The 24947-nt window shown below is 39.9% G+C and overlaps 1 protein-coding gene across 4 annotated transcripts in view; it reads right to left on the minus strand.

Annotated features, from left to right (window-relative positions):
- The window catches only part of NRP1 (neuropilin 1), a 183467-nt gene that overhangs the window by 21384 nt on the left and 137136 nt on the right, over nucleotides 1-24947 (minus strand). For 2 of the 4 annotated variants that reach the window (XM_036759560.1, XM_036759561.1), the window contains exons 9-12: nucleotides 20159-20490; nucleotides 13271-13415; nucleotides 7614-7718; nucleotides 2727-2786 (exon numbers count right to left, since the gene is read on the minus strand). In XM_036759560.1, the coding sequence (XP_036615455.1) occupies nucleotides 2727-2786; nucleotides 7614-7718; nucleotides 13271-13415; nucleotides 20159-20490 (642 nt within the window). The remainder of the gene's footprint in view (nucleotides 1-2726; nucleotides 2787-7613; nucleotides 7719-13270; nucleotides 13416-20158; nucleotides 20491-24947) is intronic. The other 2 variants (XM_036759564.1, XM_036759563.1) reach the window with 1 other exon arrangement.

Genomic DNA, 24947 nt, shown 5'->3' on the forward strand with positions numbered 1-24947 from the left:
TTCTTCTAAATGCACCAGACAATCAACCTTAGCTTCCACAGTAATTCATCAACAGGGTGTGTGATGTATATCAATGTTTCCTCAACGGTATGATACCATTGGGCTAGCCCAAAGCCCGGGTCTAATTAGTATACTTCCTTAAAGGATGCTGTCACTATTGAAACCACAATAAACTGGAAAACAAACATCTTAGAGGAAGCTCTTTGTTGCCCCTCTTCCTCCCCCAAAGGACAGCTGCTGATTCAGCAGTCCCAAACCGCCCCTTGGATAATAAATAGGCAGTAAATTATGGAGAGGAAAAAGAGATACAGGGTGCTGTCTTTTGCACACAGAGATGACCCTGCATATGTCAGTACCAGCAGGATGTAGTCTTTGAGGTTGCTTTTAAATTTTTTTCTTCCCCTCCTTTCTATAGTGGTGATGGGTTGAACTGAATTAAGTTGGGTGGGCACCCTTTGACTGTGCCTTTGGTGAGATGGCAGGCTTGCTGTCTGTGACCATGGAACAAAGTTCCTTTATATGAAACTAAAGAACCACGACCTTGACCTCAAGTTCAAATCAAATGAGTCAACCAGTGGAGTTTTTTTTTCCTTTTTCTTAAGTCAGTTCTTAGAAATTCTTGATTATGTAGGAGAAAACCATTCAGTCTGTGAATTCCAAATTGCTTTATTCCTCATCCTTCTTTCTTTCTACTGTTTATCTTTTGGTTAGTTTTATAGTATTAACACCCATCCTCCAAAAAATCCTTTAAGTTGGATGCCTCAGAATGGTGGGGGGCTAACCATGAATTCTTGAAGGCTATGTCAGTAATGCACAAGCCCTGGCCAGTCCAACAGAGATAGAAAAACTTGGAGTATGGGCTCAGTGACAGGCTGTGTCTGTTGTCTGAGTACCACAGAGGCAAGCAACATGGTACTTGTGGAAAGAACATTGGCTTCATCAAAGGACTTGAGTCACTTGACCTCTTTAGTCCTCCATCTTCCCATTTGTAAAGTGATGGGATTCAACTAGAAGATCTCTTCTGACCCTGTGAACTTTGACCAGTATAGTTAAGTTCAGGTAGGTTCCTCTCCAGAAGGTTGGCCACAAGGTAATGAGAAATTTTGCCCACATCGACTTCCGTTCGCCATCTAAGAATTAGAAGTGCTGGGAATTACGTCACTGGAGAGGGTGTCTCATCGGATGTATTAGCACATCCAGGTGGGAGCATCTCCGGCAGAAGGTGGGGAAGAAGATAGCATGGGAAATTAAACTGATAGCACAATTTCATTTCAGCTTTAATAGTTGTGCCAACTGAGCAGAAAACCAAAAGTAATGATGAAATCATTTAAGGGAATTATCAGGACTTCGTTTAATTGATCCTATTTGTTTTCCCTGTTCATGCACCTAATGGACAGTTGGTTGTATTTCCTATTTCCTGTCCTCATTAGCACCTATAGTGGAAAGTTGGCTGTATTTTCTTAGTACTTATTATCACCACCCTACTTAAAACCTGTGTTGACTACAAAGAGAATCATACAGATAAACATTCACTCAGATTACAGAGAGTGATACAGAGGGCCAAGTTGAACAACAACTGGGGGAAGAAGGGGTGAAGGGATGATCAGAAACAAACTAAACAGTGTGAGAATTCCCACTGGTGACTATCCCTCACTTTTATTCTGAGGTATTCAGAGTGTTTGGAGTTAGAGGCGTCAGGGAGATTGTCAGTAGACCTGAATGCCCCGCAGGGAGATTTAGGGGTTAAGTTCAAGGTAGGGAAGTTTGTTTTGCTGCCTAATCAGGTCAACAGTGATGGTGTCCCTAAAGGAAGCATACTAATTAGGCCGACCCTTTCTGTTTTGAGCTTGGCTTGATGGTGCCGGACTGTTGAGGAAACATTGATATACACCACATGTCCCGTTAATAAATTACTGCGGCGGCCGCGGATGATTGTGCTTAATAAAGGAAATGGGACCCGCTCACCTTAACCATAATGATTAACTTTAAAGTATTTAAAAACTGCCGCTTGCCGGCACTGATTGTTTTCTTTTGGTGTGTGTCTGTGAGGAAGAACTGCACAAAATACTCAAAAAAAAAAAAAAAAAAGGCCATAACCCTAGAGTGTGGTTAAGCTCTGATAAATAGCCTCTGAAAGACTTTGGGAGTCATTAGCTTTTCTATTAATACAAGGATGAGGAGGTGCTGCCCCAGGGATCCCCGGAGTACTTCCCTTCCTGCACACGTTTATAGCAGTGGTTTCCTGCACCCCGTTTCTGCGGCCCAAGCCCACCGGCCCACTGGAAACATTACTGTAAGACTGCCAACTCTGCGGCAGGCAGAACTGACAAACTTTGCCTGTCTTGGTTTTGAAGCATTGTGAGGAAAATAAACAGTCAGGCTGCTGATGTCTGTGAGGCTCCCTCTCCCTACAGTTTGCAAACACAGCCCGTGTCCTAGACCGCTGCGTTTAAACAAAGTATGTTAGTCAGTTCCTTTGGTGGAAAGCTGGGATTGTCACCATTTGGCAATGGCTCATGGGCAAGGAAATCTCAGTCTTTGCTGCATATACATGTGGATGAAAGGAGAAAAAAGAAATATATTCACGGTATGGTGTTTGGAGACCAGATGCTGCTACTCTCCTGCAGGGACTTTTAGGGGAAGTGAGAGTAGAGGAAGCCCTACAAGGACACCATTGGTGCCCATGATGCCCACCGTGCTTACAAACAAGGCATAGAACTCCGTACCTGACTGTATTGTGCTTTCTATGACCGTTGGTTTCTCTGTGGCCAGTATGGTGGTACCGCCTGGAAGAGAGAGAGCATAAAGCAGGCAATGAGCAAAGGAAACATTACAGATGAGAGATGATAGATATAAATGCATTTAAATGACATAGTATAAGCATCTATACATACTATGCATGTAGCTACTGATATATCTCTGTCTCTGTTTCTGTTTCTCTATTTCTGTCCCTATGTTTTGCATAAATATGCATGCACACAGGTCCCTATACTTTATTTAAATCCTAATACTTTCCACTTAGCTCTCTGAATTTGAGCATATAAACTTACCCACAAAAGAGATCAGAGTATACAGATTATAGAGGTATCTGTGGTATACTGATAACAAAACAAAAACCAATGGACTGGGGTAGTCCGAAGGACCTGGGTTTGAGTCTTGGCTGTAATATTTATTAGAGGTGTGACCCTGGAGGAATTACTTATAACCTTTCTGAGCTAACAGCATGTAAACTCCTTGTGGGCAGAGATGGTTTCACTGTTGTCTTGACATCCTCAGGGCTTATCAGAGTGCCTGACACTTGAAAAATTCTTACTGATTGATTGAACCTCAGTTAATAACTGGGCCTCAGATAATAATACTTGTACTACTTAACAGCATTATTGTGAAGGAAATGCTTTGTAAAACTGAAATTGCTACATACAGGCAAGGATTAATTAAAGCATCAACCATTATTTTTCCTAGCAGATTCCTTATAAAACCCTAGCACCATGTGAGATTTTGGTACAAAGCTACTTGAAATCCATAGAAGGAACAAATTATGGGAGTAAAATATAGTGGAAAGTACTGATTCCTGGATGTCCTTGGTAATTTGGGAATAAACTTGACCTAGATCTCTCTACTTGAAAATGATCTCTAAGTATTTTATCTCTATGAGCTGAATGGTAAGTTTCAAACCAGCTCCCTTTGCCTTGTTTTAAAAACAAAGAGGGATAATATTAGCCGCCCTAGTCTTTCCTTTCCGGTGATGAAGTTGTTTATTTTTTCTAAGGCCAAGGTTTATGCCCAGTTCATCTCAAGCTGGATTGTTACGGGAAAAAAAAGGAAGGGGAGAACTCTTTCTCATTGTCCTTAGAAATACAGCTGCCTAGAAGAGTTAAAAAGAAGCCCTAAGCATATTGTGGGCCTTCAATCGATATTAAACAATGAAATTCCTGGTCAAAGGACAGACTCTTAGGGGACTAAGATTTCTTTTGCCTCTTCACTGTCTATTTCTTTAGCTTTTACCTCTCTTTTCCTTTGTTTATCAGACCCTTATATGTTCACTCTATTACAATTATGTGGTATTTTACTTAATATGTACTGGTGGATAATTAAGAACAATATTTCCTCTATTAGCAAGATAGTCAGCCAAGTTAATTCACCTGTCATCTCAAATGCAAATATTAAGAGAGGCTGTGTGTGTGTGTGAGTGAGGGAGGGAGAGGGGGAGGAGAGAGAGAGAGAGAGAGAGAAAGAGAGAGAGAGAGAGAGAGAGAGAGAATAAAAGAATACGAGGGAGTTTAGGAATAGATGAACGGGACAGGTAGGAACCCAGCTATAAGAGAGGAGTTATTATGACTCTGGGTAGATATCTTGCCTTATGTTCCTGGCACGTAGTATATACTCAATATATGTTTGTAGTTGTTACAGCTGATGATGACAATACCCTCCAGCTCCAGCTGGGCCCTAGTCCTATGCATGGAGCTCCCACTGATATTCCATTTACACATGGAACAAGAAAGCATGGGACACATGTTACACATCCAGAGTGTGAATCAGAGGCAGGCAGTCCTGCCCTTGGAATGTTCTTAAGAATTCTGAGATAATCAGCAGCAGTAACAAGTCATGCTACACTCTCTCCCCCAGTAAACCTGCTGGATGTGCGGTCACCCATGAACAAAGCCTCAATGAGGCAGGCTCTGGAAAGAAAGAATTATATGTATTATGGGTTAAAGAGGTGAGTCTATAATGGCAGAATTGGAGATAGGCCAGGGAACATTAGCATTATGTTACCCGTGGCCCTATGGAATAAAGATTCAAGGTGAAAATTCACTTTAAAACACTGATATGCATTATCAGTTTTACACGCATGCTGTAGGTTGGGAGCCAAATTCTGCTTTCAGGTAGATACAGAGCTCCAAAGTAAAAAATCAGACTCCTGGTGCCTTTGAAGTCAATTGTATTATCTAATGACTCCAAAGGCATTTGCAAATGAGTAACTTCTAGGGTGAATTTCACCTTGGCAAGCATGTATGAAAGAGCAGAATTTGTCCTCATTTGCATGCATTTCATATAAATTCACCTGGAACTCAATGTATTCCTTAAGGAGTGGGCACTCTGCTATAAAACTCGTCCCCCAACCCCATACAAATAGGTCATGACAGGAACAGAAATGAAATCAATCTCAGCTGTGCAAAATAACTTAAAAAAAATCCTCTAATGAGAGCATTGATTAGGATGAATAGAACCTAATTTCTGTGTTCCCGCCAATCAGTGTGAGAGTGAGAAGGGTTTGATTTGGCTTCGTGACACTGAATATCCAAAGTTTGAGGTGCCACAGTGAAAGTCCTGTTGGAAGGTTTAAAAAGAAGGTGTGGGATGAGTCTAGACACAGGAACTGTGTGGTAGATGGACAGTAGGGGGAAGTTACATGGGTTGGATGACATTATCACTCCTAGTGAACATTCGTGTATTAGCAAGTATTTTTCCAGAAGGGGGAGAAAGAGCAGTTTAATAAAACAAAAGATGTTTTCAAATGACAACGTCATCTTAGCTTAGTATGTTAATAGGATACTTGGGGGGTGGGCATGAAGGAAGCCTTTGATGCTTGTGGCAAAAGCACCTTCTCATTTCCCCCTCTCCTGTTGCCAGTAGAGCAGTGTCCATACCCCAGTCACCTCCATATGTCCAGATTGTTTTCTTATTGTTTTCATGAATGTATTTACAAAATCCTTGAGACCTGCAATAGCTATTAGTGAAGGTAACATTTGGCCTTATTATGGACTCAAAAAAATACAGAGTGCACTTATCTATTTCTACAAGAATTAATTTAGGACACTACTGATCATACACGCTCTTGAATGCTTAAGGGGTCACCAGTGTTTCCACTACAAATGCCCTATTTTCACTCGTTTGCAACTGTATGCCATACACAATTTGCTCCAGGCTAACATACTTGCCCGATTTTGTTCAAAGACTTTGGTTTCAATTGGTTCAGTCATGAATGAATGTGAAAGTGAGGAGGTTAGTTATTCTGATATCAACAGTAAAACTGAAGCTTTGTTTCTAATCAATACCAACTGACCACTTTAGTGGGTTATAAAGAAAAGAGCTGGTGTTATGACAGAAATATACAATGATTGCTGCAGTCAGCTCTTTTCATGAGGAATTTTGATATGGATATAGGCTACGCTTCACCAAAAGCCCAGTATCTGTAGCATAATGTTCACAGGAAATTATGAGAGGGCTCAGAAAGAGCTGGTTGCAGAAATGGTACTCTGCTTTCGTATCTGTTCTAGGGTCTTCTACGGGACATTTTAAACAGAAAATGATTATTATTGCTCTGTAATATTAATAAAGCCTTTTCTGCAGCTTATGGATATGGGCAAAAGTAAAGGGAAATAGTAATACAGATTTCATTAACAGCATGATCAAGAGGTGATTAGCCTGGAAATTAGGAGGGGGCGGTAACACTATTCAATTGAACTTCCTGGTCCCCTCTACAGCTCTCCATTCCCCTCTTCTTTCATCTAGATTTTTTAGTGAAAAATTCAGAGGGAGAGATTATGAAGTCATTGGTTAGGTACTTTGGGAAATATACTATGTGATATTGGAAAAACAGTTTAGCCAACAACAGGGAGCCATCCCAACATTCCCTATACTATGGCCTTCAATATAGCCAATAGAAATTAATTACGTGGACTTTCTGTGTCCCCGCTGTTTAAAGGTGCAAATTTTCATATAAGCATTCATATTTAATCTCTGAGGTTTGGGATTCTCAAAATAAGATTCAGATGATATGTGAAACTGCATTATGACCTGGGCAGTATTAAAGGTCCCATGGTATGTTTTGTAGCAATAGGGTGAAAATCTTAGTGCCTTGGACAATTTCCAAATAGTGTAATCACATTTCCCCACTTGCCTAATATTTCCTCTGCTGTTCCAACTAGATTGAGTTCATTCTCTCTCTCTCTCTCTCTCTCTCTCTCTCTCTCTCTCTCTCTCTCTCTCTCTCTCTCTCTCTCTCACACATACACACACACACACACACACTTTCAGAAAATTGTCAGGTTATACTTTTATTACTATGGATGTTATTTGCCATGTCACTACAGGTGAGTCATAAATTTGATGGTGAGCTGAAGTAATAACTTCATATATCACTTGTAAATTGGGATATAAAATTTTTAGCATTCCTTTATCTGAAAGGTCGTATCAAAAAACAAAATTAGTTTTATTCATACTTTAATATCCTCATTATTTTTAGAGTATGAGGCAAGCTGGGTAATGAATCTATGCTCTAGAGATAATTCTTGAGTTTTGGATTCATTAGAAATGAAAATAAACATTCTAAAGTGGTGTGTGTGTGTGTGTGTGTTTTACTCCTGAGGGAAGGGCAGATGCCTATAGAGAAAGTCCTCCTGGGGTAAGTGCAAATGGCTGAAAAGTTTATAGTATGTTTTAAAAGCAAATTCCTGGTAGGTGACTTAAAAGTATAATGTAAATTTCTGATAAAGTTTGTCGTCATCATGGGTTTATGATGTCTTTCTGCTATGGGTTATTAGATATTAGTTGAAGATGACCATGATATGAGCTAAAATGGTGTTGCAATGAAATGAAGATGGTTTCTGCACCTGTCAGTTGGAAGTCATCACCTGTTCCACTGTGACAGTTGGCCTGGTCATCATCACATTCATCCACTGGATTCCCATTAGGAGTGGTTGGTCCAGCTGTAGGTGCTGAAATAAGACCCAAGTGTTATGATCCGACATGACTAAAATATGTCCTCTACCCTATAACAGTTCGACCTGCCAACATCTGGGAAGAAAACACTAGTCTGTGGCGATTAAGGCAAGACACATTATCTTGTTTTCTCGTTTTGGTGCTTTCTCTGAAGGCATCATGGAATACTTAGTTTGAGTATCTGATCTATACTTGTACTGAGTTAGCAAGCCTGAATTCGACCAGTTATTCTCTCTATAGACATCTCCTTATTGAAGAAGTCTTCAGTTCTGACTAGCTAGTCATACCTAGGAGTTGAGAACATCAGTGAGACATATTTTGACTGATTTTTCTTCCCTTTTAATTTTTGAGGTGCTGGAGAAACCTACTTGTCATGTCTCCATTCACATAATTAACATTTTACAAATTTATTCAAATCTCAGTATAATTTTCCTTTTCCCAAATGGCTTCCCCATACTCCTACTTAACTCTATTTTTTTCCTAAAAAGTTTATTAAGTTTTTCCCTAAGAAAATCTTTTCAAATTCTTGGTAATGCATAATCTCTCTATTTGAGCAGGTGTGTGAGGAGAGTTATCTCAAGGTATCTTGGCATCATTTTTTTGTTAATTTCCATAGAATTGCATTCCAGTGTTGGTAGGAACCCCATATCTTTGAGTTTGCAGTTGAAAGGTAGCTAACATTAATCAAAAATTCCTTTAAATTTAGTTCAGCACATTTTTCCTCTAGCCTGTTATTCATTTTTTCAGTCTGTTTAATATTTTACAGTTTTCAGTATTACATTTCACTTTACAAGACTTGAGATATTGTACATTTCCATTGAAGTTTGAAAGCCAGACAAGCTGTAGCCAAGGGGGGTGGGGAGGGGATGTGTTCACTCACAGCTTCTGGCCAGTGGAAATGTTCTGGTAACTGCTGCCTTCCCAATAAAAATCTGACACTGTTTGTTATTGTGATTAAGTGCTCTGCAGAGTTATGACAAATGTAGCTAAGCTCCAGCTTCCTCCAATCTCCAAACATACACACCGACAATTCATTCACTCAACATTCAACCAACATTTAAGGAGCTCTCATTATGTGCAAGGCACTATGCTAGGAACTCAGGGGGATCGGAAGATGAAAAGGCCTGGTTCCTATCCATAGGAAGGGATAAAATGCAGATAATGCACACACTATTTACTGCTTCACTTCTGATTTCACAATAGGCATGCTCATTCCACTCCATGCTCTTCCCCAGGGTATCACTGAGTCAATATAATCAACACAGGCAAGCCTTTGATAGTTCCGGATTTCCATAATGCTGTCCTACTGTGTTAGAACTGCTGCTATTAAGTACTTTAGAGTCTTCCCCAGCTCAATATCCCTGCTCTCATGAATGCTTATGGGGGTGTGGCTCCAATTCTGATGGGAGGGGAGAGGAGCTCCCTTGGTTGTATCAAGACCTCACTGGGGAAGTATAGAAGATGAAACGTATCTGCTCCCTGACTAACTGCTGTCATGGACCAGTCTCTTCTTGTTCCTTTTGCATGAATTTGGTTTTCTCCCAAAGATTTAAGTCATTCAAGGTTAGGGCCAATGTTTACATTTTCTCTTCTATCCTTTGTGTTAATAGCACATGGCTGGTGCTCAACAAATACTTGTAGACCGATTTATGAGAAACAAAATCTACTAATTTATAGGGGATTCAATTAAATTGAATAAACATTTAGTGATTTGGGTTTGAATTGACATGGATAAGACTTGGTCTCTTTAGGTCTAGTTTCCTTATCTGTAAAATGAGCAAGATGAACTAAATAATCTCTAGGGTCAAGGACAATCTAAGAGTCTGATTCTAAGTGCCTATTATGTGTAAAGTAGTATGCATAAAGATGAAATAAATACAACCTCTGCTCACAAAAAGTTTACAATCTAATAGGGGGCCTATGACATGTAATAAAATAGTTTTGCTACAAGAAAGAAAGAAACATACAAGGAAAAGATCTAGACACAGCTCTGTGAGAAATGTGAGAAGGGAATATTTACCTTTACTGAATGGCAGGGGCAGTATGGTGGTGGTTGGTGGTGGTAGGGGGGTGTTGTTCATCCTTTGTTCTCTAAGAGGACCAATGACATCAGGAAGGTGATACTTTGACTTGGAAGTGAATTGGATTTAAGTGAGACAAGGCTGTGGAAAGTCATCAGCCTCACTGTCTTCTCCAGAGTCATCTGAGTCCAGTGGCAAGACACAGAGAGGTCAGGATGAGTGACGAGAGGTCAGGATGCAGTGAGAGACTTTGGCCTTTTTAAGTTAAGGTCTTTCTTAGGTCTCAGTTTGTCTGAGGCAACACCCGTTCAATGATTAAAGGCTAGGTAAGAATTGAGGCAAAAGATGGTCTAGTTCGCCTTCACAAAAGAATCAATTTGGGAGGTGAAGACCCTTAGAGAAGAAGGTAGGTATTGGGGAAGGCTTCATGTGCTAAGAATTTTGATTTTTCTGCCTTATATGTTTGTCTGTCTAACTATCTATCATCCATCTATATCATCTATATATGTATAATATCTCTGTGTACATACATATGTATATATGCATGCACATAGATATTATACACACATGTAGATGACATATATTTCATAGGATTACAGATTCATAGAAAGGACCTTAGAAGGTCCTCTAATCCAACTCCCCCATTTTATAGATGAGGAAACTGAGTCTCTAAGGTGACTTCTTTAGTCTTGAGAGTTCTTGGAACTCTCATAGCAACTCACACGACCAACATGCTCTATCTGCTTCACGTGGTTCATGCTGCAAAGTTGCCACTCAGTTCAATTTTTCCATCCACAGCATCCATCCCACTTGCGAAGTCAGCTCTCCCTTCCAGAATCAGGGATAAAGAGTTTTATCATAGCAACAGAACCCTTTATCCAGTGGACTCTGTTCTTCATTACTTTGGGTGAATGAGTCTGTCCTCAGTCCAATCTGTCTGTTCCCAGCATATTCTCAAACCTACAAAACCTGTATCCTAGCTAAAATCCCTTAGACGTGGTTAACTGAGATGTGTGTTGAGAGCATTGAGATAATACAGTGGCCTGGGGGTGATGCTATGAATATAGAAACATAGCCACAATGTTAAGAAGGTAGATAATGGGCTTGTTTTAAATAAATCCATAGAAAAGTTGCTATGAATTATTCAGCAGTAGTGAATTGATTGAACTAAGCACATGTATATTTTTATGGTGTTTAATTTGCCCAGGAATGTAATTATATTTGATTAGCTCAAGACCCAAATACTTTTGGAAACCAAAAGAAAGGGTTTTTTTAAAGGCATTCCACAGGAATAGTATGAATATAGGTTTAATAGTTTAATGTCTGCTTACTGACGTGTTGGCACTACTATAGTAAATAGAAATGCTAGCAACAGCCATTCTCCTCAGTTAATCTTGAGTTAAGCTTTTGAGTTTATGAACTGGTCAGTCTTGAGGTTACTCTGTGGTTGGATTGTGCATGGGTATAAAGCTATTGGGTAGTTACAATGGACCAAACCAATACTTATACAGCAAGTAACCATCATTCTATTCTGCAACATTTTCATCATAGACCATTGTATTTTTGTTTAGTGAAAATGTGATCAGATGCTATCACATAGACATTATTTTACCTTTGCTTGGCCCTGCTGTTACTCCCAAATGATAATAATGACAACTCAGATATACACAGCATCTTTATACAGATATAAAATGACTTTACTTGTATTTGTCCATGAGAAACCACAGAAACTCAGAGTAGCAAAAGACCTGAGAAGTTACTGCATTTGACCAAGAATTCCTTTGACAATATTCCCAATCGCTGCTTGTTCACTGATAATTCATTGACTAACCCTAATTTAACCTCTGCGTGAAGACTTCCAGTGACAAGAAAACCCACTATACTCGAAGACATCTCATTCTACTTCTGGGCAGTACTAATTGTCAGGGAATTCTCTCTGATGTTGAGCTAAAATATGTTTCTTTGTAATTTCTACCCATATTTCTACCTTAGCTCTCTTTCCTGGGGAAGGAGAGAACAAGTCTAATCCCTCTTCCAAGTGACAATCCTTCAAATACAAAAGGCCGCTACCATGGATCCCTTAAGTGTGCTCTTCTCCAGGCTAAACATCTCCATTACCTTCAACCAATCCTCATGTGCTATGGATTCTAGCTCCCTTCACCATCATTGCCATTCTGGTTACTTCTTCTGAACAACCTCCAACTAGCCAATGCTCTTCCTAAACAGTGGCAACCAGGGTTAAATACAGTATTCCACAAATGATACAACTAGGGCCGAGTACAACCATAAAATCACCTACCTTCTCTGAACATCCTGCTTTTGTTAATGTAGCTCAAGATTGCTTATTAGCACTTTTGATTACTCTGTCACACTGCGAACTCATGCTGAGCTCACGGTCCACTTTGGCATTTCAGTATTAAATAAGTATCCTCTAAACATCTCACTACATAGCCAATTAGACTGTAAACTCCTTGAGAGCAAAGTATCATATAAATAGGATTTGGTGTCTGCAAGACAGTGCCTTATACACAATAGGTACTCCCATTAAATAATTTGTTTTGCTCTGACAATAGAACAGTCATTCTATTATCAATCAATCAATAAAAATTTATTAAGTACTTACTACGTGTCAGGTACTATGGTAAGCTATTATGAAATTCCTTTTTAAAAAATTAAATTTTATTTTCAAATGATCTGTACCTTTTCTCCTTCCCACCTTCCTTCCTCCTCCCACAATGAGAAAAAAATGTATCATCAAAAAACAAAAACAAAAAACATGTCCAAAAAATCTCTCGATCTGCAATCTGTGTCCAACACCTCTCAGGAAGTGGGGAGCATGTTTTATTGTGACTTCTCTGGGCTTGAAGATGATTATTGTGCGACTCAGAGTTCCCAAGTTTTTCAAAGTTGTTTGTCTTTAAGATATTGTTGTTAATATATAAGTTATTGTTGTAGTTCCACTCACTTGATTCTGCATCAGTTCACATAAGTCTTTTCAGTTTTCTCTGAAACTATCTTTGAAGTGTTCTTTTTTTGTGGAACCATCAGCTAATTTATAGCATAGATGAACATGATATAGACATGAAATATTTGAAAAGCAGTGGAGACTCCGGATCTGAAAAAGGCCTAACAATAGAGCTTAATATTCATTTTATGGAGGATGGTGGTAGAGGAAAGTATTTCTGAACGCTGAGTGGATAAAGATTACTAAGAGAAAAATATGTTTGCAAAAGGCAGATAACCACAATACACCAGACATTATTAAGGGAAAATCTCTTCTTCCTATATAATTCCACTGTTATAATGATAATGTTATAATTGTATATAATTTTGGCACTATTCTAGTGGATGAGTGGTCTTCCTAGATCTTTGTACAGAAACAGCTGTCACAGAAACATGGTAGCACCATCACTTCTTGGTGAGAAAAAGCGGTGCTCAGCGCAAGCACCAGTGGGAACACATAAACACGGAGAGGGAAAAACAAACCCAACCAACTAGAACTGTCTCTGAAAAATGTAATTAATTACCTTCCACTTCACAACCCAGCAGCTCCATTCTGAGCCCTAGTCCTCCATGAGTGGCTCTCTCGGGGTAGATCCTGATGAATCGGGTGGATAGAGGAGGAAAAGTTCGAAGCTCAGGTGTATCATAGTTGTTGTTACCCTCAAAGGACTGTGAAGTGTGAAAAAAGATGATTTATTAGGACAGTGCTCCCTATTAGCAAAGAACATGCCTCCCTGCACCCTCCCCGATCCCCTTCCGTCCTAGGTCTGTATTATTTGGGCTAAGAAGCAGTATGCTACTGAGTATATAATTGACATTTCTTAAATGAAGAGGGAACAAATGGGTAGTTAAACCTTTGCTGAAGAGCCATATTATTTTCCAGAAACAGTAGCCTTCAATGAGGTTATGTCGGAAGCTAAAGATTTAATGAGACATGTTTTTAAGTGATTAAATGATGTGTGGTGGTTTGGTGAGGTAACATTTTGACCATTTCCTGAAGGAGGCAAAGGGCGTGTGTGTGTGTGTGTGTGTGTGTGTGTGTGTGTGGTGTGTGTGAGAGAGAGAGAGAGAGAGAGAGAGAGAGAGAGAGAGAGAGAAGTCCATTGAGAATAAGAACTTGCCACTTTTACAAGCTTATCATAAATACACAATTCAACTAAATATGGCTGTTTGCTTCTCCCAAAATGAGTGGGGTCCCAGTCTGATAAAATCTAGTCTTCTCAAAGAGATGGAAATTACATTGCAGGAGTTGGAACTGGTCAATTTTATCTAACAAAATTGCTATTTATTCAAGAACTGCCTACCCATTGAAAATGGGTATTTATTAAGGAAATGCCTACCCACTTCAGACATTTGAAGATAAAAGATTTCCTCATCTCAGGGAAAGTAGCAAGTGACCCAACTGGCAACATTTTCAAATTCATGTTATGAAGAAAGGTTAAATCACAACATGAATCTGAATTTCCTTTGAAGTGGATTCCTAACAAATGGATATATTTTCCTTGACAAATAATAGACTGGGACAGACATCCTCTGCATTCCTGAGTCAGCACCTTCATCCCATCCTCACTGGACAGCAAGGGGAAACCAGAATACAATGTTTTTAAACTAGAGGGGACTTTTAGCTTAATCTCTGTTTTATTTTTACCAATATGAGAAATGACGACCAAATATGTTAACTGATTCATAAGATCACATCATAAGTTAGTCTCATCGAGAATAAAATTCTTGAGTTTTCATCTGATTTGAAGGTACCAAATCCTATTGATTAGAATGCAGTGATTGTTAGTCCAAGAGCCACCATGTATAGCTGTGCATTTTTAAAGGATGGCCTTTGCCTTGGTTGGTAAGCTACCACTCCTTTACTAGGGGAGCCCAGATCGCCACCATATCATGCTCAGTCCTAATAATCTCACTAAGAAATTATAAATAAAATGAAACTACTGGCCATCTGGTAGGGAGCATGGTGTGAGTATAAAGAGCACCTTCACCATACCACTCATAGAGAGAGGTAGCTGTTAGTTCCAATAACAAATAGCCATCTTCATACCACAGTGCCTCTGCTCTGGCCATCAACTTGACCTCTTCTTCCCAGGCATCTTGCCCTTGGAAGCACTCTAGTTTCTAATGGGTAAGCTTTCACCTGATCTTTCCCAGAATCAGGCCTCCTCCACCTCTTAGCCATCGCCACGCAATGCCACCATGCATGCATGCTTCGCCCATTTTCGCTCCCTCCAGCTCTCCCTTATTGTGTTGTTTCTGCTCATTAAAATGTGAGCTTCTCAAGGGCAAGGACTTTTTTGCTTATTTGTATGTGTATTGCCAACCCTTAACATGGTGGGCACATAGTATAATAGTTCTCTGTCTGCTTGGCACATAGTAAGCATATAATAAATGCTCTGTCTGCCTTTCTATATGAGGAAGTAGGCTACATATTCAGAAAGGCATTAATCAGCAGAGAGAAGCTACCAGAAATCTAACAATATTCTGGGCACCCTCTAAGTTTCCCATCATTTCAGAAAAGGTGGACAATGGACCTGTATTCCTCAGATAGAACTGAAAAATTCATAGGTTTTTTAACTCTCACTGTTATTGGGGTCTAATTAATTTGTTGTCAGTAAGGTGCTAATTACCACAAAGACTACACTATTACACAGAAATGCTTTGTATACATTAACATAACTTCAAAGATCCTGAGAACAAAGCATGTGAGGAGACGTCCATATCTACAGAATTCCAGACAGACTCTTCTCTTAATAATGGTTTTAATAGAAGCGTGAAACAATGAAAACTGAACTACTAAGATATTGGTGCTGAATACAGATGAAGAGTAGAACATATGAGGCATATGGAATCAGGATGAATCTCTGTCCTTGGTGACGTAGGTCTATGTGGCAATGGATTTTGAGCATGCCCTTTGAGCAAAGGAATTGATCTTTTTTTTTTTTTTTGAAAGGGACCCCTTCTGTCTGTTAAGAAAGTCTAGTTATTTTAAAGACTGTGACTTCCTGGACACGATTGTGCTCCCTGGGATTGAAATCCCTGAGAAGCCACCAGCTTTATTTCAAGAACTCACACCCTCTTTTACTCCTAACTCTTGGACTGCTATGAGTGACATTCTAGGCAGTCCCCCCAAATTTGCATAGAAAAAACTGAGGGTATTTCATTATCCTTATAAAAATTTAAATGAAGGCTCCTAAACAGGAAAATTTACTGGATTTCTTTTGCCTGCTACAAGTTTCTTTTGGTCGGGGGACATTTTAAGCATCACTGTCATAGGCGCTATATAAACAACTTAGATGTTTTTATATTTCAGGCTATTATAAGAAGATAATGATGTTGGTCGAGCACATGTTTAAGAAAAAACAACAGATCTTAAAATGATTTTTGTTGTCGTTGTTAAAGATGAAAACTGTGAGTAGCCTTCCTGATGAATCCTCCTTTCAATTTACTGTGTAGGCTGATAGCTTCAGACTTGATTACAAATGCCTGGATGAGATAACAAAGGCCCAAGAAGCATATGATGCATCGTATAAAAAGCATATGGTGATTTGTTTTTTTTCTCTCTCTCTTCTAGAACTGTGGTGTTGAAGAACGTGTCAAAACAACACACACTTTATTCAGAGAGCAGCTATGTGAAGCTGTTGATTTACACCATATTCACACTTTGCAATGAAGTCACAACTCACAGGGCCATGAATAATGATTGGTTTTAAAAGCTATTTCCTGATGTTTATTTATTTAAAAAAATTTTGGAGAGGGGTTGAAAATTAAAAATAAGAGTTAATAACTGACATTTATAAGTGCTTTGAAGTTTCTTAAGTGCTTTCTAAGCTTTATCTTGCTCTAGTCTCACAAAAATTCTTTCCTTGGCTATAAACCAATATTTAAAAAATGTGATTTATTAAAAAAAACAAAAGCAAACAAAAAAATTAAGTGCTATCTGTATGATTGTCCTCATTTTAGGGAACTGAGACTCTGAGAAGTTAAATGGATCTCTTAAGGGTTATAGGTTTAGAATTGGAAGGGCCTTCTGAGGTCATCTAGTCTGACTTCCTTCTTAGAGAGATGAAGAACTCAAAGAAGTAACTTAGACAAGGTCATGCAAGTGGTAACAGAAGAACTGATATCTAAAACCAGATCCTCTGACTTACCTAAGGTCACACCTCTAGCAAGGGTCCCAAATGGGAACTGAACAGTGATTGTACTCACTCCAAGTCTAGAAATTTATCTGCTATGTCATACTTTTGTGGAAAGGATGGGTATGAAAACAAAGGAGAGCATTAAAGAGGGAGAGAGAGAAGGAGACGAAAAGAAAGGAAGAGAAGGAGAGAAAAGAGAGATCTTGAGAAAGTAAAGGAGGGAGGGGGAAGAGAGAGACAGAGGTAGAGACATAGGGAGGAGGAAGAGAGGCATAGGGAAAGGAAGAAAAAAGAGAGAGAGAGAGAGAGAGAGAGAGAGAGAGAGAGAGAGAGAGAGAGAGAGAGAGAGAGAGAGAAAGAAAAACAAAGACATTTTACAAACGAAGGATCAGTTTGAGAAGGGGGTAAGAGAGTTTTAGAAAGTATAAGCCCTGTGTAGATGGCCTGATGTATTAACTAGTCCCACATGGGAGACATGGCTTGTCTCCACAGATTCAACACATCTGGAACGAGTGGGAGCTGGAAGCATTGCAGAGTTTATGTTTCCTGCCTCTAGCAACTTTGGCCTACATCACTTTATCAAACCATATTCCCACACTCATTCAGAGTTGGTGTGATGATAATGTTCCCTACAATGATCCATGATCTCTCTTTCTCTAGAGAACAGGTCATAGGCAAAGCTCGGGATAGATACTGGGGTGGGGAGAGGGTTGTTGGGGGGAGGGTTGAGAACCTTTTTGATTTCAAGGGACAAGATGTAGCCGCTCACTCTTGTGCTGATTTAAGAAGGGCACTCCGTGGAAAGAATACCACTGTTATGTAATCATTCAACTGGTCTTATAAACTCAGTTCTTGATTATTTGGGTGAGGATTATCCACTTTGCGGATTGACTGTGGGAAAAAAAAAATCTTTCTGGAAGGAAGGAGAGGCAGCAGTGTGGTGGAAAGAGTGCTTTATGCTTTCAATTATTTAAAAACCTTATTCTGAGAAGGGGCCCATTGGCTTCACCAGACTGCCAAAGGGATCTGAGACACAACTGGGAGTCAGAAGATTTGAGTTCCAGTGCTATCTCCATTATTAATAATTTGTGTGACCTTGGGTAAGTAAACTTAAACGTTCTGGATCTCTGATTTCTCAAGCGTAAAATGAAAGAGTCAATTCTGATCATCTTTAAAGTTCCTTGTCCCTTTTACCCCATGATTCGTATCCCCAACCTGTGATCCTGCCCTTTAGCATTTTCTTCAATTGTTGCTAAGTTTAGGATAAGTGATTCCTCGTCGCCCTTTTTGTGTCATGGACCCCTTTGGCAGTCTGATGAAAGCTATGGTCCCCTACTCAGAAGAATGTTTTGTTAAATACTTGAAATAGGTTATATAGGATTACAAAAGAAACCAATTGTATTGAAATACAGTAATAAACTATTGATTAAAAAAACCCACAAGTTTATAGGGCACCCCCACCCCCACCCCACCTCAATTTTTAAAACTCTTGGTTTAGGAAATATAAACCAATTTGAATACCAGCTGAAAGCAACTTAGTTGTACAGGCCCATTTATTTTTAAAATCGTACAACACAATGAAACGAATTCTGAATTACATGTATTATAACCAAGGGTGTGCTGGTAAATGTTTAACAACTAACTGTGACAAAAAAATGTACTCAGGACACGTTTTTCAATTCAATCTGCAACATTCACATTTTCTACATCACTTTCTTAAATCCAGCCAATATACAAAACAATAAATCAAGCCCCGATGTGGAGCATTTGCCAACTTCTGAAGCACAAACACTCAAATAGAAAATTTAACAATTGGCTTTCAGAACCTGTTTAGAACTGGTTCCAGCATCCATCTGACTATAATCCTTTCTATTACTGTTATGGAGAGACAGTACTTTATGTTGAATAGAGGGACTTAGGTTGGACTCCCAATTATACCATTTGTGGGCTGTGCGACCACAGGGATGCCACTTCACCTCTATTCAGTCTCAACTTCTCCATCTGTAAAAATGGGATACTAATACTTTGCACTACTTAACTTTATAGAGTGCTTGCGTGAGTAGAATGCTTTGTAAACCATATGCTAGTAACAACTTAGAAGCTGCACTAAGACTTTTGGGATGCCCTCTATTTACCCCGTATCTGATCTATTCCTGTTTGTAACAACAGTATTATCTCCCTCACTCTTTGAGGGCAGGGAGAGTTTTCAATTTTCCTTTGTGTCCCTAGCATTTAGAGTGGTGCTTGGCACATGGTATGCACTTGATCCATGCTTAGTTATGATTATTGCCATCATCATAGGTGAAAAAAAATAGGTGAAAATGTATTTTAAAAGTTTCCATACCAAGCAAGTTAATTTACACCCAGCATCCTCTAGGAGGTGATGACAATGATGAGCATTTATATTGCACTTTAAGGTTTAGCTTTATTTTACAGATGAGAAAATGGAAAAGTGAAGTGACTTGCCCAGGGTCACACAGCCAGTAAATGTCTGAGGCCAACTTGAACTCAAGTCTTTCTGACTCCAGGTCCAGGATTATGAAGGCGACTTAGCCAACTGTCAAGCTAGTTTTTAATTGCCACATCCCCTGGAAGCTAGGTGGCGCTGTAGTGCACAGAGTTCTGGGCCTAGAGTCAGGAAGACCTGAATTCAAATCCAGCCTCAGAAACTTACTAGCTGTAGGACTCTGGGCAAGTCACTTAACCTTCTCTGCCTCAGTTTCCTCATCTGCAAAATGAACTGGAGAAGGAAATGGCAAACCACTCCAGTATCTCTGCCAAGAAAACCCCAAATGCGGTCGTGAAGAGTCAGGCATGACTGAAATGATGGAACAACAGCCCCCAAGAGCCCCAGCCCCACCAGCCCTATGCCTGGCACTTCAATATTAGCACCCCTCCTTCCCCACTCTGCACCCCAGCACCCAAAAATCATAAGTAGTGCCTCATTTAAGACTCTACTATTCCCCCTTTAAACCTATTGCCTTGGCTTTGGCCGGTATTTTCAGATACCATGTTTTTCCTCCCCATGTCCACCTCCAATCTATAGTCAGCTCAGGCCCTGCCTTCTGCGGCAAGTCCCAACAGCTTAGAGCCACCTTCCATAAGGCTAATTTCAATCTGTTTCGTATGTATTTTATATCCAGTGATAGATGAACATGTTATCGCACTCCTTGGAATAGAAACCCAGATGTGGTGCCTGGCTCACAGCGGGTAGCTAATAAAGCACTTGTTGATTGAGCGGGGCATTATGCCAGCCTCCAGCCCTCTCACCTTGGTCTTCCGTTTGCTATCATCCATGATCATTTTCCAATCGGAGCCGTTGTTACTATATCCGATCTTGAATTTTTTCATGAACACCTTGTTATCTCGGTGCTTCCCTCCCTGAATGATGATGCCCTTCACAATTTTCTCTTCACCCAGGTCTATCTGGAGCCACTCATTTGTGTAGGAGTGAGGGGCAGACGGCAGTGCCCAACCTGAGCGGCTGGTGACAAGGCGGGTGTTTTCAGGCATCCAGTTTCTGTCTCCTTGATTTGAGGCTGTGATTTGTGAGTCTGAAATGAGTCCAGACACCATCCCCAACATTCCGGAGCAAGGATAATCTGTGGAATAAAAGGGACTAATTAGGTAATGTCCAATGATTTTCTGTGTAACTCCACTGTCTGAAGAAACCTGGGCATTAGCAGAAACCTCTATAGCTATCCCTTCCACATTGCTAAGGTCAGGAGTGTGGCACTGCCATGATCTGGAAAATCTTTGTAAAATTTTTTGGCCTTTCCTTTGCACCAGGGAAGAATTCTGAATTTCTTCTTCTTCTTATATTTTATGCATTTCTGAATTTCTAAACTTTTTCTATGTCATCTCCTGGCCTTCCCATGTTGTCTTGCAGCTTCCACAAAACTCCCCCCAAATTCCCATTTAATTTCTTATGCTGACCCATGAATATATCAAAACTGGGAAAGGGAAAGTCATAATGTGCAAGGGATAAGTGTAGCATGTTTTGCCTGAAACTGAAAACTAAAGCATCTCACAAAGAACAAACTCCAATATTCCTTTCCCCTTTCATTCTTTCCTATTTACGCACAAAATTCTAAGGCACAAAGGGACAGTTTGCGCCCAGTTTGTCCAGAAGCTAGGCATTTTCTCTTGAACACCTCTTCTCAAAGTGTGGTTTGGGGACTCCTGAGCATCTGCGTGTGTGATCAGTGCTTACTTACACTTTTGGCCCAAATCATTATGGTGTTTAAAAGAGAGATAGCATGGTATAAGGGAGAGATAGTTGGCTTTGGAATCAAAAAGACTATGGGTTCAAGTTTTGCCTCTGACATATATTGCATGACAATGAACAAGTCGCAATCTCTCAGTGCCCCAGGCAATTCTCATAGGCTATCAATTAATCAACAAGTATTTATTAGGTACTGTTTATATGTCAGGCTGGGACAGCTAGGAGTGCACCAGGCCTGGAGTGAGGAAGACTCATCTTCCTGAGTTCAAATCTGTCCTCAGACACTTATAGCTGTGTGACCTTGGGCAAGTCACTTCACCCTGTTTGCCTCAGTTTCCTCATCTGTAAAATGAGCTGGAGAAGGAAATGACAAATGAGTCCAGTATCTCTGCCAAGAAAACCTTGAACGGGGTCACTAAAAGTCAGACATGACTGAAATGACTGAACCACTGTAAATCAGATGCAGTGCTAAGCCCCGCGGGCAGAAAGGAAAAAAAAAGTCTTTGCTCTCAAGGACCTCATGGTCTAAGGGGGAAGATGATGTGGAAAACACTTTGTACAAAGAAGATCTATATGAGATAAATTGGAGATAATCAGTAGAGAGAAGGCAGTAGTATTAAGGAGGATCAGGAAAGGCTTCTCCTAGAAGATGGGATTTTAGTTGGGCCTTGAAGGAAGCCTGGGAAGCCAGGAGGCAGAGGTGAGGAGGGAGAATACTCTAGGCAGGAGAGCAGTCAGTGAATGTGCCCCGAGTCTAGAGATGGCGTGTTCTGTGTGAACGACAGCAAGGAGGTCATAGGTTAGGAATGAATTGCTGATCTGAACCAATGGAGGAAATTCCTACCCTAGGAGTCCTCTCATTTCAAAGAGCACCAAGGACTAGAACCTAAAGAAAATGAATCCGTTACATCATTGTTGTTTCTTCCAAAATGATGTGGCTTATCCACTCACACGGTCAGACCCTCACCACCTAACTCGTAGACTATTCTAACGGTTTCCTAATTGGTTTTCTGGCTACCAGTCTTTCCCCTTTTCAAGTCATCCTCTGCACAGATAACAAAACATTCTGCCCAAGCTATTTGTTATTTCCTGGTTCTAGAACCTTCGGTGCCTCCCCGCTCCATTACTGAAAAGAGATTCCTCAACTTACAATTAACCACCTCTACTTTTCCAGTTTTTTTTTTAATGTATCTAATAATAATAATTAACATTTATATTGTGTCAACTATGGGCCGGACACTGTGCTAAGCACTTTACAAATCTTACCCCATTTTATCCTTACAACATCCCTAAATCTGGGGCAAATAGAAAGTGAATGACTTGCCCAGAGTCACAAGTGGTGACTTTTGTCTGAGAGATTGGATTTGAACTCAGGTCTTCCTGACTCCAGGCCGATCACTCTATCCACTGTACTACCTTTCTGCTCTTCTTCACATACTCTATAGTCTGTCCAGATCAATATGTTGTTGTTGTCTGTCCTTGGTTCTCGAAGAGGACCAATGACACCAGGAGGGTGATGCCTTGACTTTCAAGTGAATTGGATTTAAGTGAAGCAGGGCTGCCTCCTGTCTCTATGTACAGGCCATCTCTCATGACTGAAATGTATTTTCTTCCAGTATTTTTTCCCCAGATTTTATCTTCCATTAATACTCCTACTGTGGCACTATAAACTTGCTTTGATTGTCTTTCTCTCTTTTCTCAATTTATTTTGTATTTACTTATCCATGTATTATCTATATATTACCTGCATTATCCCCCTAATGGCATGTAAGCTTCTTAAGGGGAAGAATTGTTTTGTTTTTGTCTCTGTATCTTAATACAAAGTCTCTGTTCTAGTAGGCAGGCGCTTAAATGCTACTTGAATTGATTCTGGTAAAAATGAGGATGCATTGCTGAAGTGATCTATGCATCAAATGAATTTTGGGTGGGGAAGAGATGGGTGTCTGGATGGCTGCTTCTGACTAGTTTGTTGTTCATTCATTTTAGTCATGTTTGACTCTTCATGACCCTATTTGGGGTTTTCTTAGCAAAGATACTGGAGTGGCTTGCCGTTTCCTTCTCCAGCTCATTTCACAGATGAGGAAACCGAGGCAAACAGGGTTAAGCGACTTGCCTAGGGTCATACAGCTAGGAAGTGCCTGAGGCTGGATTTGAACTCAGGAAGATGAGCCTGACTCCAAGCCTGGTGTTCTAGCCACTGTGCCTCCTAGCAACCCCAATTCTAACTAGATGCACTTCTAATTCATTCACTGTCTTCTTCACAGTTAACAATCTGCCTCTTGTTCTTGACCATTTTACTGAAACTGCTCCCCTGAAGTCACTGATAACCTCCTTCTTGCCAAATATAGTAGGATTTTCTCAGGTTCCATTCTTCTGTGACCTCCCTATCATACTGTGAAACAGTTCAAAGAGAGATGGGTTGGAGGCAGGAGGCCTGAGTCTGAACTCTGACTTATTAGTGGTGTGACTGTGGGCCAATTATAGGCCTTCTCTACCAGGTAGGTGGCACAGGAGATGGAGCACTGAGCTTGGAATCAGAAAGACTCATCTTCGTGAGTTGGAATCTAGCCTCAGACACTAGCTATGTGACCCTGGGCAAGTTACTTAATCCTGTTTGCCTCAGTTTCCTCATCTGTGAAATGAGCTAGAGAAGGAGATGGCAAACCACCCTAGTATCTTTGCCCCCAAACCCCCCAAAATGCAAATGGGGTCACAAAGAGTCAGATACAGCTGAAACAAATGAACAATAACAAAAATCCTCCTGTCAGTATGGCTTCAAACTTTATCTTCTCTGCCACATTAGCTTCCCTTTCCAACTATCAAATTTACTTGAACTCAACAAACATTCCTTAAATACTTAGCCATATTGCAAGGTACTGTGCTAAGCAAACAAAAATGAAAATAAGATGCAGTCCCTGCCCTCAAGGATCTTCCACTCTAGGAGGAAGAGGGGATTCGATGCATGTGATAAAGTGTGATCCAATTTCCATTCTTGGCATCTGGTTCTATCGGTCTATCAGGCTTGAAACCTTAGCATCGTCTTTGATTCCTGACTCCTCCTTCATTCTTTATATCCATGTTTTTCATCAAGTCTTATCTTTTCTTCCTTCCAGTCCCACTTTCTCTATGAAACCTTTCCCAATCACTTTAGCCCACACTCATCTTTCACTTCTCTACCTTCCATTTCACTTAGTACCATACTATACTGGTTGGGACTTATTTCCTCTCAGATTGGTTTATGTGTATATGAATATTACCTCCTCAGCTTGATGGTAAGTTCCTTAAGACATCATGTCTTTACACTTTTTTGTGAATCTGTCAACACCTACCACAATAAATATTGATTCAATCATTGACAATTCTCTCAAAAGTAGATCTGCTATGAGGTCTTTTTGGTCAAGTCTCTACCTGGGAAAGATAACAAGTGACTTCTAGCACCATAAAATGGAGAAAACAGTACTCGCCCTGCCTACCTCATATGGTTGTTGAGAGTAAAAGGGTTTATAAAGCTTAAAGCACTATGCAAATGTGAATTTTGATTTTTAAAAAAATAGAATCACAATTCTTTTTATATCAATTTCTTAATTATTTCCTCAGAAATTATCGACAAAACCAAAATTATGATCTTAATTTCTAAGTGGATTGCATGCATTCAACACGCATCCTGAGTAGTCTCAGGTTACCAGAGACAGCCAAGAATTCTTAGATATTATCAGAATTAGTTACAATTAAATTCAAGTACAACCAAAGACATCTGCCATTTCCCCAGTTGAAATCTTATTTTAAGATTTAATTTTCTTTATAAGTTAGTAATAAATATTTGCTCCTTCAGGC

The sequence above is a fragment of the Trichosurus vulpecula genome, chromosome 5, assembly GCF_011100635.1.
Source record: "Trichosurus vulpecula isolate mTriVul1 chromosome 5, mTriVul1.pri, whole genome shotgun sequence".
In the NCBI taxonomy this organism is placed as follows: Eukaryota; Metazoa; Chordata; class Mammalia; order Diprotodontia; family Phalangeridae; genus Trichosurus; species Trichosurus vulpecula.